Source organism: Pseudophryne corroboree, chromosome 4 (assembly GCF_028390025.1).
Source record: "Pseudophryne corroboree isolate aPseCor3 chromosome 4, aPseCor3.hap2, whole genome shotgun sequence".
Lineage (NCBI taxonomy): Eukaryota > Metazoa > Chordata > Amphibia > Anura > Myobatrachidae > Pseudophryne > Pseudophryne corroboree.
This window is the reverse complement of record NC_086447.1, coordinates 227,898,114-227,917,195: the sequence shown is the minus strand read 5'-3', so window position 1 is coordinate 227,917,195 and position 19,082 is coordinate 227,898,114. Positions and strand designations below refer to the sequence as shown.

The 19,082-nt window shown below is 45.1% G+C and overlaps 1 protein-coding gene across 1 annotated transcript; it reads left to right on the top strand.

Annotated features, from left to right (window-relative positions):
• The first annotated feature begins 1,544 nt into the window (after window positions 1-1,544).
• Window positions 1,545-18,879, top strand: GYG1 (glycogenin 1). Its single transcript, XM_063915958.1, has 7 exons — window positions 1,545-1,654; window positions 12,493-12,628; window positions 12,705-12,879; window positions 13,651-13,813; window positions 14,353-14,479; window positions 16,259-16,478; window positions 18,167-18,879. Exons 1-7 carry the CDS (start codon window positions 1,648-1,650, stop codon window positions 18,329-18,331), a joined length of 993 nt encoding a protein of 330 aa, XP_063772028.1. The 5' UTR covers window positions 1,545-1,647; the 3' UTR covers window positions 18,332-18,879.
• The last annotated feature ends 203 nt before the right edge of the window (window positions 18,880-19,082 follow it).

Below are 19,082 nucleotides of genomic sequence, written 5' to 3'. Positions count from 1 at the left end.
TTTTAATTTTTTCATACTTAACGATCCACGTGGACTACGATTGGAACGGTAATCTGTGCCGAGCAAAGCGAAGGCACCATGCCCGAAGCATGGCGAGCGAACGCGGTGCACTAATTTGGGATCCCGGTCACTCTACGAAGAAAACGACACCCAAAAAAAAAAAAATCCTCATGTCGACCTAGCACATGTCAACCTAGAAACCCTGTCGACCTTCCATCCATGTCAACCTAGTGACTGTCAACCTATAGTGGTCGACCTAAACATTGTCGACCTAGATACTGTCGATTTGATGAACCACACCCTTCTCAAACTGGTCCTCAATGCACCCTAAAGGTGGGTACACACTGGAAGATATATCTGCCGATCAATTGATTGGCAGATATATCTATGGACGGATCCAGGGCCGGTTCTAAAGAGTTGTGGCGCCCCGGGCAAAACATGGGGGCGTGGCTTCAATTGGGGGCGTGGTCACGACGCTGCAGGAAAATAAATAAATAAATAAAAAGAATACTTACCATCCCCGTTCCTGATTCAGACCCCCTCCGCCGGCGGCACCGCTCTTCTCCCCTCTTCGATCTATGGGAGAGACGTTATTACGTCTCTCCCATAGAACAGCATAGACACTAGAGGTCAATTATGACCCCTAGTGTCTGTGCCACTATGCTGTGCGGTGCGCGATGACGTAATCGCGCATCGCACAGCAAAGGTCCTCTACACGAAGGGAAACTAGACCGTAGCGTCGTTTCCCTTCATGGAGAGGACCTTTGCTGTGCGGTGCGCGATGACGTCATCGCGCACCGCACAACTAAGGTCCTCTCAATGAAGGGAAACTAGACGCTACGCGTGTGGTTCCCTTCAAAGCGGGGGGGCACAGCAGGGCACTGCGGGGGGCACAGTGGCGGATCTTGCCCTGGTGCGGCGCCCTCCGGAAGGCGGCGCCCCGGGCAAAAGTACCGCTTGCCCGTGGCAAGAACTGCCACTGGACGGATCGGGCAGTAAGTTGAGCATCCACACTGCCCGATCCGTCGGAGGCAGGCGTGATGAACTGGGCGGGCATGTGCACACGCCTGCCCAGTTCAGCTGTCAATCACCGCTGGCCGCCGCAGCATGTGTACTGGCAGTCGGCCGACCGCCCCGTACACACACAGCGACGCACCAATATATCGGTAGATATATTGGCCGTCGGCTGTGCTGCGGGGCCGACGCGATACGTCTGTGAACGACGGAGTTCACAGACATATCGGCCGTACACACTGGCTGACGGACCCGCGATATAACGGCCGTTCAAGAGAACTATATCGGCCAGTGTGTACGGGCCTTAACAGTCCTGTTATTAAACATATCCATGGCTCAGCACAAATGTTAAATCAAGACGAGGTACTAATTAAGTCACCTGTGGCCAAGCATGGATATACCTAAAACCTGGACCTCCAGTGCTGCTTGAGGACAGCATTTGGGACCCTGTGGTGTAGGCAGCAGTGTATGTCTATACTCCAGTCCTCAGTGCTGAGCTGGGGGCGGGACCCGGTCACGTGACGGGCGACACGTATAAGAGGCAGGCCATGCTGGGTGCCCGGCAGCAGCATCTGCACAGCTGGGTCATAGGCGGAGTGTCCGGAACAGCGCAGTACGGCGTTTGCAGCAGAGATGGCCGGTAAGTCCCGGTGTGGGGGCGGTAGCAGTGTATGCACACGCTGGGGGAGTTACGGGCGTTGCAGGGTAACTGCTCACACGCTCGGTGTCAGTGCGTACAGCAGGGTGTTCGCCCCCCTGGTGCCGGAGTGTGCGGCAGGTGGACCGGGCACAGATGTCGGTGCCCGCCTCTCTGCCTCTGTCCTGCCCGGGGTCCTCTGCTCCTTGAGGTGCACACTGTGTCGGTCTCCCGCCCCCTGTACGGTGCTGATCCTGCACCGAAGCAGCTTTCCCCGCGTCTCTGCTAGCCCCGCTGTAATGCCCCGGGGTACGCTGCTGCCCGTCCTCTGCCATACGTATCAGGAGTGCATTGGGCACAGATGACGCCGCACTGTACGTAGTGTCAGGGCAGCTGTGCGTGCTACTAGTGTCTTATCTTCCCCCTCTGTAATGGGGCATAGTGCTGCGGCATATGACCTGGCAGAGTATGCACTCGGGCACCGGCGTGCAGTGTACAACTCCAAGATCTGACTAGTGGATATTCTGTAGCAATAAACTTCTTCTAGTAATTGAAGAGGGAGACAGTCCCATAGTGATGTTACCCTGTGTCCAAGCTGTCTGTTATGGTGTGCGGCACCTTCTGGCAGCCATAGTGATTGATGGAAATACTAGTGTAGTACTCCTGTTCCAGCATAAGTGCTAAGTGGGATGTCATGCAGTGTGAAAGCAATATCCTAAGAGGCTACTATGTTTGCTGACCCCCCCCCCCCCCCCTTCCCCATCTGTACATGGGGTATATAACTTAACATGGACTAGTTGTGATTACGGGGACCCTTCCTATGTCCTTGAAGGTGATTCATACATGAGCCTGGGGATGGTTAGGTGGTACAGGCCTGTGTTCTGTATGTTGTGTCTGTGCAGCATTTTAACCCTTGTGCACCTGCCCTTCACACAAGAGACTTAAGCCCTGATTGAGGTTCTAGGTACTAGATGTAAGCTCTACATTAAAAACTAATTTGTTATACCATGTGTATTAAATGCATAACATCTGAAACTGTATTTTTGATGTTTTATGTGACACAAATCCTGCAGGTGCTTCAGCTTTAACATAGCTGAGGGGCATTTTTAAGGTGATGTCTCCTGCGTTGGACAAGTAATAAGATCAGTCTTCTTTTCAGTATCTGTTTCAGCAAGATAAGAAAATCTCATGCTATCTACATAGTGCATTAGCTGCTTTTCTTGCAGGTTGTCATATGTTCCCTCTTTAATAAAAAAAAAAAAAAAATGTAGGGTTTTTATTTTTGGACCCCATTGCAACAATGCTAAATATGGTGTGCGGCCTATGAGTGTCTAGTTGATGATGCAGTTACTTCTGCTGTACTGATCACACACATCTGCCCAGGGGTAATTTAAAGTTGCAAGCTCTAATCTCAGCTGTGCAGTTTATCAAGGCTTCATGGTGTTTATGTGAAGTAGCTTACCTTACCTAGGTGGCAGATTCCTGAGTAGTGGGTATTTCCTGGCATGTGCAAGTATTCCCTCGACAGTTGGTGTAATATTGACACTGATTTAGCTCTATTTTTAGCTGCTGTTCAGTGTAGTTTCCCTACACCAGTATAGTCCTCATTGATGACTTCACACTCCTAGTTCTTTCTAGGATTAACAGTGCAGACATTGTAGTAAGTGGTTATTAATTGCATAACTATTGATTATTCAAATGTAGGGGCCCTTCTGTATGTCTTGCAATTTATGGGATGAGTGTTCCATAGCGCTTAGTTTTTTCTGGCAAAATCAGGATGCACTACATCTGATGTGGCTGCTGGATGTCTGTTCTCTTAACCCTGCATGCTATAAAGCAATGTCTTCAACCACTGTGCTGTGGCATATTGGTGTGCCCTGAGCAGTCTCCAGGTGTGCCGCCATAGAAGCACAGCCAGGCCCGTCAGTGTTTTGCTGCTACTGAGGCCCTGGAACGATCAATACTAGTGGGTTCAGTGGTTGCAGAGCCAGTTCTAATTTTGGGCCCGGGCAGTGTTGGGCTCTTCTGGCTTTCTCAGATGTGGCTCAGGCGTTACCTATGGAGAAGCGGCAACATGACATGCAACTGCTCACGCACTTCGTTCAGCGATCACCAATATTGTGTTGACATGCAGCTCAACCTGTCAATGTCTGGGAACGCTGGCAGTGATGTCATTGTTGAATAGCATTCAGTGTGCACACTAGATTGGCATTTCAGCATCTCCCAGTGTGTACCCAGCTTAAATCTTGCACAATGCTGTTGGTGTGTAGTTTGCTCCTTCCCACTTAGCTGCAGTAATGCTACTATAGGTATGAAAGAACCATGGCATAATGACTTGGTGACCAAGATCTGTATAGAATAAAGGGGTACACTCTAATTCCTGGAAGAGATGTGCGCTGAGCGATTTAGCATAGGCGATGTTCCTTAAACATCCAGGTGTCTAGATTGCTCATACACACGTAGCGATGTGTGTTAAGCAAAAAACTTGGATGAGGGATCAGGCAGGGGAGTGGTGGGTGACATCTATCACTCATTCCCGTACATGACGTATTGAGTTTTGTGCTAAGCAATCTTACTAGATTTATTTATTTTCTGCATGCAAAAATCTAGAGCGGACGATGGCACCGCTTGGGGCAGTGCATCACTATGGGGTATACACGCGGTGCAATGTGTGCTTAATTTGTAAGCAATCTAGTCAGACTGCTTACAAATCAAATCTGTGTACACCCCCTTTATCTGTTCTACGGATGTGTACCTTTTTGTCAGAATGCTAGAGTAAATCATGACTCACTAAATATCTAGGAGGGCTTAATAATCCTGCTGCCAGAACTATTTACAGAATGGCATTTAGTGGGTAAGGGCAGATGATTATTCCTAAATAAGATGTAATGCCATCCTTTCATTCTGGCTTAAACTGGATAAGCCCTGCAGTTGTCTCTTTACAAACACTGTTGCTTTCCATGCAGCAACAATTGGTTATAATACAAGCCTTTAATAGAAGCTTTTTCACTAGCTAGGCTTCACCTATTTTGCTTCTGGTGACACTGTCTGTAGCGTAATGCACTTCTGTCTCTGAACTACTTGGCCAGTCACATATTAATCTCTTGCCCTTGGCTCATTGGGCAGTTCTCAGGAAGCTATGTCAAACATTTCCTGTATTAAAATGGCTTGAGAGAAATATAAGTTCTGTTGCAATGTACTGGCTGATGCTTCTCAATGTAAAGCTAAAACTCCTTATCTTTTCTTTTTGACAAACCCCATACAGTTTCTGTAAAGGGCCCTATACATGGGAGAGATGTGTGCTGAGCGATGCAGGGGGATGCTCACTTCACCCAGCTGGTGAAATGAGCAACGTGCTAGATTGGCCTGCATGCAGGCCAAATCTAGCACCGGCGATAGTGATGTGCGGGGCTGCGCATTGCTATCGCTGAGGGGGGGTACACACGAGTGATCTGTGCTTAGATTTTAAGCATGGATCTCTGAGTACCCCCTTTAATGCACAATCTCTGCTTGCAGATCCACAGTGAGCAGCAATGGTAATGATTACAACAATTATTACATCTAATAAGTCCTTACTTTATTGGGCCTGTCTCTTGTTTGTATGCTAGCTGTTGTAGAGTCTCCTGACTCTGGAAAGTGAGATGCTGCTACTTGTACACAATAATTATATATTGATGGTATTAAAGGCTATTGGTTTCTTTAACTTTCCAGCTTTCAGAACCTGAAGGAAAGACCTTGTTAGAAAATGTTCTTGTCTCCTCACCTTGCATTACTTTCTAGCCTGCTCTTGGGGTGGAATGATCAGTTAAATATATAGCGCACACATATTCTGCAGCGCTTTACAGGGAATATTTGGCCATTCACATCAGTCCCTGCCCCAGCCAAGTTTATAATCTATGGCCTAAGTGTAATAAGACTTAGGGGTATATGCAATTGGCGGCAAATTATCGGCCGTTTTTCAACTCGACACAATTCGACAGGCTAATTTCGGCAAGTGGGTGCCAAAATTGACCATATGCAATAAAAAACAGATTCGACAGTCCCGCGGCCGAAAAACGGCCAATTTGACGGATTTTGATCCGGTTTTTTTAAAAAGTGGAAAAACCCCCCAAAAAATTGGTGTGGGGTCCCCCCTCCAAAGCATAACCAGCCTCGGGCTCTTCGAGCTGGTCCTGGTTCTAAAAATCCAGGGGAAAAATTTGACAGGGATCCCCCGTATTTTTAAAACCAGCACCGGGCTCTGCGCTTTGTGCTGGTGCAAAAAATACAGGGGACAAAAAGAGTAGGGGTCCCCCGTATTTTATACACCAGCATCGGGCTCCACTAGCTGGACAGATAATGCCACAGCCGGGGGTCACTTTTATACAGTGCCCTGCGGCCGTGGCATTAAACATCCAACTAGTCACCCCTGGCCGGGGTACCCTGGGGGAGTGGGGACCCCTTCAATCAAGGGGTCCCCCCCAGCCACCCAAGGGCCAGGGGTGAAGCCCGAGGCTGTGTGTCTTCCCCCCCCCCCCCCCCCCCCCATCCAAGGGCTGCGGATGGGAGGCTGATAGCCTTGAGAAATGTGAGAGAATATTTTTTCCCGTAGTACTACAAGTCCCAGCAAGCCTCCCCTGCAAGCTGGTACTTGGAGAACCACAAGTACCAGCATGCGGGAGAAAAACGGGCCCGCTGGTACCTGTAGTTCTACTGGGAAAAAAATATCCAAATAAAAACAGGAGACGCACACCTTGATAGTAAAACTTTATTACACAACTGCCAACACACACATACTTACCTATGTTGACCCGCCGACTGCCACAGTCTGACGATCCAGGGTACCTGTGAAAAAAAATTAGACTCTCCTCAATCCAGTGTCCGGGAGATAATCCACGTACTTTTTTAAAAAAAAAAGAACACATACCCGACCATGCCGGACTGAAAGGGGTCCCATGTTGACACATGGGACCCCTTTCCCCGAATGTGCCGGGACCCCACGTGACTCCTGTCACTGAGGTCCCTTCAGCCAATCAGGAAGCGCTACTTCCGTGGCGCTCACCTGATTGGCTGTGCGCGTGTGACCTCAGACAGCGCATCGCACAGCTCCCTCCATTACTTTCAATGGTGGGAACTTTGCCGTCAGCGGTGGGGTTACCCGCGGTCAGTGGCTGACCGCGGGTGACCTCACCGCTGACTCAAAGTTCCCACCATTGAGTATAATGGAGAGGCTTTGCGAGGCGCTGTATGACAGCTCAGATGTCCAGCCAATCAGCAGAGTGCCATGATGTTGCGCTCGCTGATTGGCTGAAGGGACCTCGGTGACAGCAGTCACGTGGTGCCCCGGCATTCGGGGAAAGGGGTCTGATGTGTAAACATGGGACCCCTTTCAGTCCGTGGTTCGGGTAAATGCGGTTTGTTTTTTTGCCAAGTACGTGGATTTATATCTGGACACTGGATTGAGGTGAGTATAACTTTATTCACAGGTACCCCGAATCGTCGGATCAGGAGACGTGGCAGTCGGCGTGTCAACATAGGTAAGTATGTGTCTCAGCAGGTGTGTAATAAAGATTTACACTCAAGGTGTGTCTCCTGTTTTTTATTTGGGTATTTTTTTCCCAGTAGTACTACAGGTACCAGCGGGCCCGTTTTTCTCCCGCATGCTGGTACTTGTGGTTCTCCAAGTACCAGCTTGCGGGGGAGGCTTGCTGTGACTTGTAGTACTACAGGAAAAAACAATATTCTTTACATTTTCTCAAGGCTATCAGCCTCCCATCCGCAGCCCTTGGATGGGGGGGGACAGCCTCGGGCTTCACCCCTGGCCCTTGGGTGGCTGGGGGGGACCCCTTGATTGAAGGGGTCCCCACTCCCCCAGGGTACCCCGGCCAGGGGTGACTAGTTGGATATTTAATGCCACAGCCGCAGGGCGCTGTATAAAAGTGACCCCCGGCTGTGGCATTATCTGTCCAGCTAGTGGAGCCCGATGCTGGTGTATAAAATACGGGGGACCCCTACTCTTTTTGTCCCCCGTATTTTTTGCACCAGGCGCAGAGCCCGGTGCTGGTTTTAAAAATACGGGGGATCCCCTGTCATTTTCTCCCCCCAGATTTTTAGAACCAGGACCAGCTCGAAGAGCCCGAGGCTGGTTATGCTTTGGAGGGGGGACCCCACGCCATTTTTTACCGGGATTTTACCATTCCATTTAAAAAATAAATAAATATATATTTTCTAAAAATATATAAAAAAAATACTTGTGCCTCCAAAAAAGACAAACCAAGTACCTAATCCCCTCTAATATAGATATGCTATTACCAATAAAAAAAAACACCAAAAAAAACATGTTACATTTTTTTTTTATATTAGTTTCACCCACCAAAGTGTGGCGGATTGAAAATGATGAATTTACTGTCTAAAAGCACTGTTGAATTTCCAAACTTCAATTGAATATACTTTGGTCGAATTGCAGAAAAGTCGAATTTGACAAAAGTTAAATTTCAAAGTCAAATTTTGAAAGTCCGTTTTTTGACGGAAAGTACTGAATTGCATTGACTATTTATTTTATTTTTGCGAAAAAGTCCAGTTTCACCAATTTCGGGAATTCGACCGCAATTGCATATACCCCTTAAAGTGATAGTGGAGAGGGCTAAAGAGTGATAAATGACCAGCTTGCTATCTGTCTCCACTATCTCTTTAAGGCTTAATACATTTGTGCCATATTCACTACCACATGTACACACCAAAGCTAGGGTTAACTTTGGCGCTAAGTAATCTACCAGTATATTTGAGTTGTGGTTGGAAACCCATGCAAGCATTGAGAATATACAAACTCAACACAGGGCCATAGTGGGCACCCAAACACTACTCTTCCAGTAGTACCCATTAGTTTTGGATGCAGTAATTAGAGGGCACTCATAACAATTGCAACAATAGGTACCCATTGTCTTGAACTGAATTCCAGCCTTGGTGCCTGTAATGTTCTAGTTATTGTCCATCCATGGCAGCCCTGGCTTGGTATGTTCAGTAGGTCTATTTGACTCTCTAGATATGCATGTGTTGGGAATAGCTGCTATGTGGGGTACTCAATATTCACTAACTGGTGAATGGCTTCTTTCTAGAATAAAGAAAATGGGGTCTAATGTCTCCTGATGTAACACAGGTGAATCTGCTACAACTGGTTCTATACCTCCTACAGCTAGGTACACACTATAGAATTATTGGGCCAGTTTGCCAATAACTGGAATAACAACCAAAGATAGTGTACGAACAGTCGTGTCAGTGCTTCGCCAATAATTCAGGAAAATCTTGCCCACACAACTGGTTTTCCAGTCTGTCATCCCAAACCTAAAATATCTACCACAATCTCCAGATATTGAGCAGTGTGCGTTCTCAATCTTCCTGGCTTTCCCCTCTCTACATCATCCTACTTGTGGGCAGACGTGCAAATGTGGTGTGGCATAAAATCTTTTAGCATGTAGCTCAGATATTGGTGCCGACAATTTCCTGAAAAATGGTCAGGCTAACTAAACTTGTGTACCTAGCTTTAGTGTTGGGCAGTTGACTGCCACTTATGATGTGGTGGATGCGGAGCACAAAACATAAAGCTTCAGCTGTAGTACCTTGCACTGGCCTGATGTGTCTGCTACAGTTATCTGGGAAAACTGTAATGCATGCCTGTCTTTCTGACCTGTAACAGGATCAACGTACTGTACAAACTGGTTACACAGCTGAGATGTGTAAAGACTAGGGTGGAAGCTACTTAAGAGCTGTAGCTCTGAAGTACAGCTGGAAGGTGATGTGTACCCAGCTGATACAGGGATTTTGTGCTGTACTCTGTAGCATGACATAGCTACTGTAGCTCTACCAATTGGCCATGCAGTATGGGTGAGACTATCTTAAACAATGGTGGGGGTGTGCATAATGGCCATACAACTGAACAATCCAGCGAATGGATCATTCCAATACAGCTGTCAACATTGGGCAAAGATCAGTCTGGTGTGGTACTGATTGCTTTTACAGAACAGTCGGTAAGCCGGCTTAATCACATCTCACAACTCTAGGACAGTCCTGCTTTCATGTACTGTCCCACCTACAGGCTGCAGTAAGCCCCACAACCACTGCTGTCTAGTAGAAAAAGCAGAGAATAGATGCTATATGCAGAGGGACTGGGGCCCAGTACCTCGGTTGCTGCTGGTCTTGACATGCCCCCACATGACAATACTGGGGACATGGCATGCAGGTACAGCATTTCCATGAGGCCATGTCCCCTTGCCTGTTGGCAAGGCACAGATTCTGGAATACTTGCCTGCTCTTCCTCGGGTCCAGGAGAGCCACTCAAGACTTAAATCTCCCCAATGTTCTGTGAGTAGACAAGGATGTGTAGTGATGGCTATATGAAAATGATAGCTAGGATCTGGCTGCTGCCATGTTAAGCTTCTCAATTCCTAACCTAATCAAGGTTAAGAAGTTCAGTATGTATGAACAGGGATGCGGAGAACAAATAAAATGAGCAGGGCTTCTCCTCATCCCTTCCCCTTTGGCCTGGTGATTGCAGTGGTGGGTACCAACAGATCTAGTTACTTACCCTCAGACCTCCCCACATTCTATGGCTAGTTTCAAAGGCTGAATCATTTTAAAATACTCTGGTATGTGGGTGTAACAAGTACTGCTGTGATACTTGTTAAATAAGCTGTATTTGCTGGTGATAGCCCCTTATAGTGACCATACTGATTAAATAAAAAGTCTGCCATCCTAGTGTCCACACCCCAGCAGCCATGGTGTCTTCAACATCAAGAAGTTATTGGAGGTGATGGTGCAGGAGGAAAGTGAGTAGGGGTTACAAAGGGAAATATACATGTGGAAGAGGGCAAATGCATGTATCAGTCATCAGAAGGTGATGCATATACAGGTGGAGAAGCAGAGGGCAGGATGTCTGGGCTACCTGCTGCCTCCTTCCAGCACAGTAATGTCGGGAGGAGTCGCATTGGGGGCAGAAAACTAATGAAGTTGGACAATTGGCTGTCCCTCTGGGCAGGACATTTGTGTTGTCAGAGGGGGATGTGGTTACTTTGTTGGCATCCCAGTGGTCAGGATACCAACACCAGAATCCCAACAGCTGGAATCCCAGTTAACAGGGTATTCCCACTCATGGGTGTCCATGTCACCCATAGAGTGGGAATAGAACCTGCAGCAAGCCACTAAGCCTGGTGGCTTGCACTTGCTGCCCTGCCAGGATCCTGGCATTGGTATGTTAACTGCCAGGATCCCAGCTGCTGGCATATTACACAGCATGTTTGAGGGGCCTTTGCCTCCCCATTACTTGTTTCTTACAGCATTGCTTCTCATTCACATGACTGCCTGTAGGAGGAGCAGCTGGCATCTGTACCTGTGGGCCTCTTGCATTTGTATTGCCTGACAGCAGACCTGGTCAGAAATTAAACACTTGTGCTTTCTGTGATGTTCCCTCTGCTGATATACATGAGTACCCATATGAATAGTAGTTGTCTAAAATAGTGATGGCTTTGGCTCCATCTTAACCGATGAGTTGTCTATAATCACGTTTTGGTAACATCACTTTCTTAGTAAACAAGACATTATATTACAGGTCTGACTTGCTGTAGATGGGTGATCTAACATTCAGGCCCAGATTTATCAAGCCTTGGAGAGTGATAAAGTACCAGCCTAACTATCCTTTTTCAAACCCTGCCTGTAACATGGCAGTTATGGGCTGATTGGTACATTATCACCATGCAACTTATCACTCCAAGCCTTGAAAAATCTGGTGTGATACAAATGAAGGGACTGACTGCCTTTCTGTGAGGATGAAAGGGCTGTTTCAATTTGATCCTAAGGGGGAGGTGTTCATGCACAAATGACTTGAACTAGCAGCTTGTTCCACAGTTGGCAACCTGAAGGTCTAGGAATGTGGAGGTGAACAAGTCTGCAGTGTTCCTACAGTGCGCTTCTGTCTGCAAGTGCATTCTTTCATCACATTTTAGTCTTCTCTTCATTGGGAGTATACATAAACAACTGATGCCATGCCTGGATGTAACAAGGAGCTTGTTCTTGGACGTACTGGCTATTGCACTTATGTCGTCAAACATTTTTATATTTAGCCAATGTACCTCAAACAAGTACTTTGGCTTTTCTGTAAGCCACAACTTTATTATGCCATGTATCAAGACGACTCCTGAGCGGAATATATGGCAGAATTGGTAAGGACTAGGCATTAACACCATAACTTGTATCTAAACCCCACATTTGGGGTATACGCTTGCCACACTTCGGGCCCAGTGGTGAGCTTTGCTCACAACTGGTTCTACTCCCACTTGGTTGGTGTGGAGCAACAAAGTGGGAAGTGCAGGTGGGTGAGATGCTTGCTGTCAGTCTCCTGAATGCTGGGATCCTGCCAGCCAGTAAACTGACTGCATCCTGTCCTCAGTTGGGAGTGCAAAATACAACACTACTGTATAGCTCATAGTAAATGTGCTTTGCTGCAAGTCCTACATTGTAGAAGCCATATGGTCACTATTGGCAGCGTGTCAAGGTGGCTGAGCACTTATGAAGCACCTAGTCTCCCTCAGAAGTGTTTGCACAACTCCTACATGAGATTTACATCTCATCCTGGTTTGGTGTAATATTCTAGCAGGAACACCTAATTTTAAGCTCCCTGTAATCTCTAGAAATCGCTGAACTGGTAGATGTCACTAGGTGCTGAATCAAACTAAAGGTTTTCTTAAGAAGCATCTGAATAATGTTGGAGACGCCCAGTTATTGGTTATTCATGTGTTAATGTCATGGTGGGGAGGAGGGGTTGTGTATTGCAATGATTTCTGTCTAACAAACTCCTACATGCTGTCTTATAGATCACGCCTTTGTCACCCTTGCAACAAACGATACCTATGTGAAAGGAGCACTAGTATTGGGATCATCTCTGCGGAAACACAATACTACAAAAAAGCTGGCTGTTCTCATAACGCCTCAGGTCTCAGACTCTGTGAGGTGAGTAATGCTGGTCTGATCGGTGATGGCAGATGAGGGCTGCTGATATCCACTTACTATGATGTTCTTTCTGCAGAAAAGTACTGGACAAAGTATATGATAATGTCCGAGTGGTAGATGTCTTGGACAGTGAGGATTCTGCACACCTGGCTTTAATGGAGAGGCCTGAACTCGGGGTTACATTGACGAAAATTCACTGTTGGACACTAACAGAATACACAAAATGTGTCTTTATGGATGCAGATACTATGGTAATATACATCACCTATACCTTAAATGTTACCAGTTCTAGAGCTCATTAAGCCAACAAAAGATGGACAGTCATAATAGACCAACATGACTACCTCAGGTAGTAAAGGGACTGTCCTCTTGACATTTGTCAAAGGTGGCTTTAACAGATGACTGCTATTCTAAATAAAGAGGGAAGTACATGAGCAGCAAGCTCTTTGCATTATCTCATCCTCCCACAAGGTAATCTAATATCCCACTGATCCCTGAACAGCTCCAATTCTGCCCATCTCGTGCTTCATGTACTCAATGCTGCTATCAGCTCAGTGAGTAAACTACCACCTATATGTAGACTTCAATGTCTTGATTTTAGCTAATGTGAAAACTACCCACACAACTTATGACTGTACATGATTGGCAGAAGACCTACTCATGAAGGATAAGCTCATCCATAATCCTGCATCCTAGGCAGGCAACCTATATCTAAAAAATATATATAATTTTCCTCTACATCCATTCTTTAAACCCATTCTAGTACAATCTGAGATGTAGAAATACAAATGCAACTTGATTTTGGTTTTCTGTTGTCCACAAACTTTGACCATACAGAGCACAGCCATACTAAAACTCCTTTTGTGGTACATAGAGCCGTAGAACTGTAACAAAAGAAATTGGTGGTGGTTGCCTGTGCATAAGGCACTTCCTCAGTTCTGTATGGGTGTAGCTGGGGAATGCATCTTGCATGTAATGGCTGGCTACAATTGCACTAACTATGTGCTACTTCCAATCTGCAGGTCTTGTCTAATGTTGATGAGCTATTTGAGCGGGAAGAGCTGTCTGCAGCACCAGACCCAGGTTGGCCTGACTGCTTTAACTCAGGAGTGTTTGTATATAGCCCATCCACTGAAACCTACAACCAGCTGTTACAGATGGCTTCAGAAAAAGGCAGCTTCGATGGTAAGTGCAGTCTTCACTGGACTGCTTTGGTGCACTACAACACGTTCAACCTCATGCAGCATTTCCATACTTATTTTGAACTACATGTTTTGGGAACAGACTTCTAATTGGGAGGGGTGGCTAGATTGCTTGTAGTTGACTAGCTTTATCAATTGCTGATGGAAACTTGTTCTGACGACTCCCTGGATGGATTTAGTAGCGGTACAGCTGTCTGGACAAATTAATGGAAACAATACTCAACTACGGCAGTGCAGAATCTGAACCATTTAGTACATGCTATAGCTCTACTCTAAAAGCTAGGTTAGTTGGCATTGTAGGTTTTAAAATGGCTTGTCCATAGCAGGACTCTATTACTGTGTGTATCTTTAATGGTAAATTGGGTCTTGCTAACCTAAAGCACTGGAATGATGGAAACTGAAGATCATTGCCTATCATAAGGAATGACTATTACTGCAAACCTCATCTGACTAGTCAGACTGATGTAAACTCCTAGCTTGCATGTAAGTGGTGTGTAAATAATGTTTCACTTTTATTTTTAGGTGGAGACCAAGGCTTGCTGAACAGCTTCTTCAATACCTGGGCTACAAAGGATATAAACAAGCATCTACCCTTTATTTACAACTTGAGCTCTGTATGTATATACTCCTATCTACCAGCATTTAAGGCGTAAGTACATAATTGCATTCTTATTTAGTATAAATCTGACCTGGTAAATGACTACATACACTAATGCATATAACTGAACAGATGTTTTAAGTTGTCCCTTTCAAGTTGGTAACTGTAGCAGACAGGACATGCTAGTCACATGAGAATTCCTCCTATGCTCACTACATAGCTATTCAGGCTTATTACAGCTGCTAACATAAGCACAACTGAACTTGGCTTCTGATCAACTTGTGGTTGTGTTGGGCTTTCTCAAGACTGTTAAAAATACATCAGGGCTGCAGTAGCTGCTTGTAATATGAAGTCTAGCAGGGCCACACTGTCCTGAAGTGACAGTCGCTAACCATGCAGTGAAAGGACAATGGCACAGTGCTACAGAAAACCTAGGTAACAGATTGCTAGTAATCTCAAGCTGCTAGTGTATAGATTCCTACACTGAATGGCATGCTTGGAGGAACACTTTCTGGTTGGCTGGCAACAAGTTGAATGTCTTAACTGGACATGTCTTGCTGCACTGTACATCTCGGCAGGAACTCAAGCTCCATTTCTTGCAAGCACAACTTTTTGAGCTTTCACTTACTAAATGAAAGCATGGCAAGGGTTTCTGCAGACCCTCCAACATGAACCCTTCCATCAGGTACAAAATGATCTCTTCCTGGATTTAAGATTGCAGTCTCCTGAGAAGTCAAGGAGCAGAGCATTTGTACCTGATTGAAGGGTTTGTTGCAAAATGACCAGGCAAGACTATTATTAATAGGACATGTGTATTGTAGAAGCTGCTGTGCAAATGTACTGTACTATTGTGGTTGGGGTCCTGAGGACTCAAACAGTGCAGGCTTTCCAGGTCTCAATCGCATGAAATTGGTTCCACCTTTAGATCTCTTTAAATGTGTCTGAGTAATGAGCACCTGCTGGGTGACCTGGATAACATGAACTGCTCTATTGGGCTGTGAGCTGCAATATTCCCTGCTTAATTTCCCCAATGATGGATAAGATTTTCAGCTTTGTTTGACTTGTACAAGGTAAATAAGTGTTGGCTGTATCTTCACCCCTTTTTTTTTTTTTTTTTTTTTTTTTAATCTTCAATCTTAAACTCTAAGGGGGTACACACAGAGCAATGTTCATCTAATTTCTAAGCAATCATACTAGATTGCTTATAAATTAGCTGAACATCGCTCTGTGTAGGGGTGTCTGCACCAGTGGTGCACCATCCAGCAGGTAGCTCATTTTACCCCTGGGTGAAATGACCAACACCTCCCATTCCTGTATCGGCTCCCCTCTCACTCAGCACATCGCGCTGAGCAGTCTGTGCTAGATCAGTCGGCACACCTCTGGAGAAATCTCCATCAGTACAGCCTTTTAGACTTCAGCTCTTAAGGTGTGTACACACGGTGAGATCCTTGCTGTGCCCAATATTGATTGTGATTTCCCTTGAACTCCCCCAGAGCCCAGATAACACTAGTACAGATTTTGTCTATGTACAGTTTTGATGAAGTGTAAATTTTGACTCTACTTTGCAGGCAAGTCAATCTTGACTAGCTAGTACAGTCTATGTAGCCTTTACGATAGACCCCATGGGAGTGCGCATCAGGATTTAATCGGTATTGCAAGCTGCCTAACACCTTGAGATATGCACTAACTTTCTGACTATATAGTCAAAATCTTACAGATTTATCTCGCCGTGTACACACCTTTAGTCTATGGAGAAGTTTTGCTACAGGCAAGTGCTTTCTACAGACTGCAAGAAATGACTGTTTCCTTATTTTGTGTAACTGCTTACAGGTTTGGAGCAAATGCAAAGGTTGTGCACTTCCTTGGAAAAGTGAAGCCATGGAACTTTACATATGACAGTAAAACAAAGACTGTAAAAGGAGATGGCCATGATAAAACACTCATTCACCCAGAATTCCTCAACCTCTGGTGGGACACCTACACTTCCAGAATTCTATCACTCCTAACAGAACATGGTGTGGTTAAAGATGTATCAATTGGCCTTAAAGCGGTATGTTTAAATGCAATGTGTTTTATGAATATTATAGCTACTGGGGAAATGTCCCTTTTAAACATCCAGTTAGAATGCTTAATTATGCTGCTGGTTCCCTTTGGCAGTCCTAAAAACTGCACAGTGAAGTAGTATCCCCCACACTACATTAAATGAAGTTCTGCCATTTGGTGTGATGCCAGTGCTGAACGTCGAATACAGGTATACCTGGGATTAGGTATGTTTCTAAGTAGAACAATCGCTATAGTCCAGAGGCTCTCAACAGTCAAGGCACCACAATGGTCCAGGCTTTAAGTATATCCATGCTTGGCCACAGATGACTTCTCACCTCGATCTGTAATGAGCCATGGATATGCCTAAAACCTGGACCACTGGGGTGCCTTGAGGGCCACATTTGAGAACCTCTGCTATAGTCAATGACTTGAACTACTTTAGGAAGGGTAAACTTGTGTAACAGCAAACCATTAAGGCAGATGCCACTAAGGACTTGCATAATGTTGTCGCTTGGAATGCAGTGTGCCAACATTCTGAACAGATCAATGAGCTCTGATATTTCACTATTTAAAATGGACTCGCAAACTATTAAATCATATGCTATAAATGCAGCATTGTTAGAAACACTAGCTGCTTGAATTAGTTCCTTCTCTAAAATAGTCTTGTTTGGAACAATATGTAAATGTCTGCCTGAAAGAGTAGCTTGGTTAGAATTAACTCCTATGGGGCCCATGGGTCTAACAACTAATTCCCTGTTCAGATTAGTAGACCTGAATCTACTAAACAGCATGTTAAATCCCCATCTTGCAGATCCATATTCCTTTGTTTTCTTCAGAAATGGCAATTGAGGCTTTGCCTGACTCTGCATTGGGTGAACAGGGAATTATCACGATAGCTGTCTGACATAGGCTCCATTAGTCACTTAATGGTATCATGTAGAAGGTACTACTATCAGTAATATTGTAACAGCTGGAGGAAGTAACGGCAACCAATCTGCAGATACAACTGCTTATACTTGGCTGCATGGTGTGAAACACTTATTATAAGATCTGATCTTTAATGGAAACCAAGGATTCAAAAGGTGTTAAACTAAATATGACAATCTAATGGATTTAAATGTTCCATTACAAAGTGTCTGAAATGACTTTGTATTTAAGTCTTTTAATACAAATAGAACTACAATTTGCAATCATGGCTCTTGTGTGCAAATATAAAGAGCACCAATTTGTAAGCTGCTTATTGGGTTTAAGGCTTTACAGATGGCAAAAGATGGCATACAACAGTCCTACATGGCTTTCTTCTAAATGGGGGAATTGCAGGGTTCACTAAATCCTAGTGACCTAGCTAACTATTGCATGAGCTGTTCTTGCAGCAGGTGGTTCCTGAACAGGGTATCCTTAATCCTCAACCTCTCCTGCTTTTCTTTCTTAACTGTCTGACTGTTCACAGCTATCGGGCTTGGTCTGTTCACTGGCTTTCTCTTGTCGCTTCTGTAGAGAGGTATGAAGAAATTACAATGTTAACATGTACAATTTGCAGACTCCATTGCAGCTTTTCTTTTCAATTTTTGCTTGTTGTCTAGTTCCGCTTTTGCCTGCTTTGCATGGAAGCGATCATTGGTTTCCTCATTTTCCAGTTTGAGCTTAATTTTGCTGTTAGTGTATCTAACATTCTCCTGCTTGTGGGTTTTACAGGAGGAAATTACAGAAGCGGTGTCACAGATGTCTATAGCAGCACCAGCACCTCCACCTCTATCTTCAGAAGAACGCAGGGAGCGATGGGAACAAGGCCAAGTTGACTACATGGGAGAAGATTCTTATGAAAACATCAAGAAGAAGCTGGACTCTTATCTGGAATAGGAGTAGACTGTCTTGCACAAGGAAATAAAGACTTTGTTCAAGAGCTGTTTGGCATCTAGGACTGTTCAACTACACGGTTTACTAAACTGTTAGAAGCTTTCTTAAGCCTCAGTTGGTGGCTTCTTTCACTTATGGGTGGGAAATGTAAATTAGGCATCTTTTTGTTACATGCCTAGTTCCACTAGAGTTTGAACTCATTTTAAGGGAACTGCTTAGGACTCTTATCTGCTTCAAAAGCTAAATGTGAGATGCACTTGACTGGTTTTACCAGGCAAATGGCAACAAGGTAGAACTGCCCCTGCTCCCACTGTCTGTGGACTGCGTAAAATGCCTTTCCATCAAGGTATTGACATTCTTATCCCATTCCCTCTTATCATATGTTTGCATGTTAAAGCAGTTTCTGGTCCCAGAAATTGTCATTTGATGTAAACTTGAGTGCACCTTAAACTGGGAATGATTCCTGTCCAGCTCTGTACCCCAGAGGACTAATGTAATGCTTCCTTCAACCCAACTGTAATGTGGCACTTCAAATAAACTGGTAAAGTTCAGTAACTGGTAATTTTTTTTTATTTTATTTTTTTTAATTCTCCATGCCCTAACCTTTATTGAACTGTATGGGTAGATGGTTAAACTTTGGGCTTGCAACAGGCTTCTAATAATGGACAAAGATGGTGACTTGTGTTACAGTTCTCAATCTGTTTACCAGAAAAGTTAAGCTGCTTTTTTATATATTTATCCCACAGACTAGGTG

Excerpts from the sequence above, each read along its gene's own strand:
- GYG1 (XM_063915958.1), top strand. Across the intron at positions 13,814-14,352 it reads AGAAAAAGGCAGCTTCGATG|GTGGAGACCAAGGCTTGCTG; the intron begins GTAAGTGCAGTC and ends TTTTATTTTTAG. Across the intron at positions 14,480-16,258 it reads TATCTACCAGCATTTAAGGC|GTTTGGAGCAAATGCAAAGG; the intron begins GTAAGTACATAA and ends AACTGCTTACAG.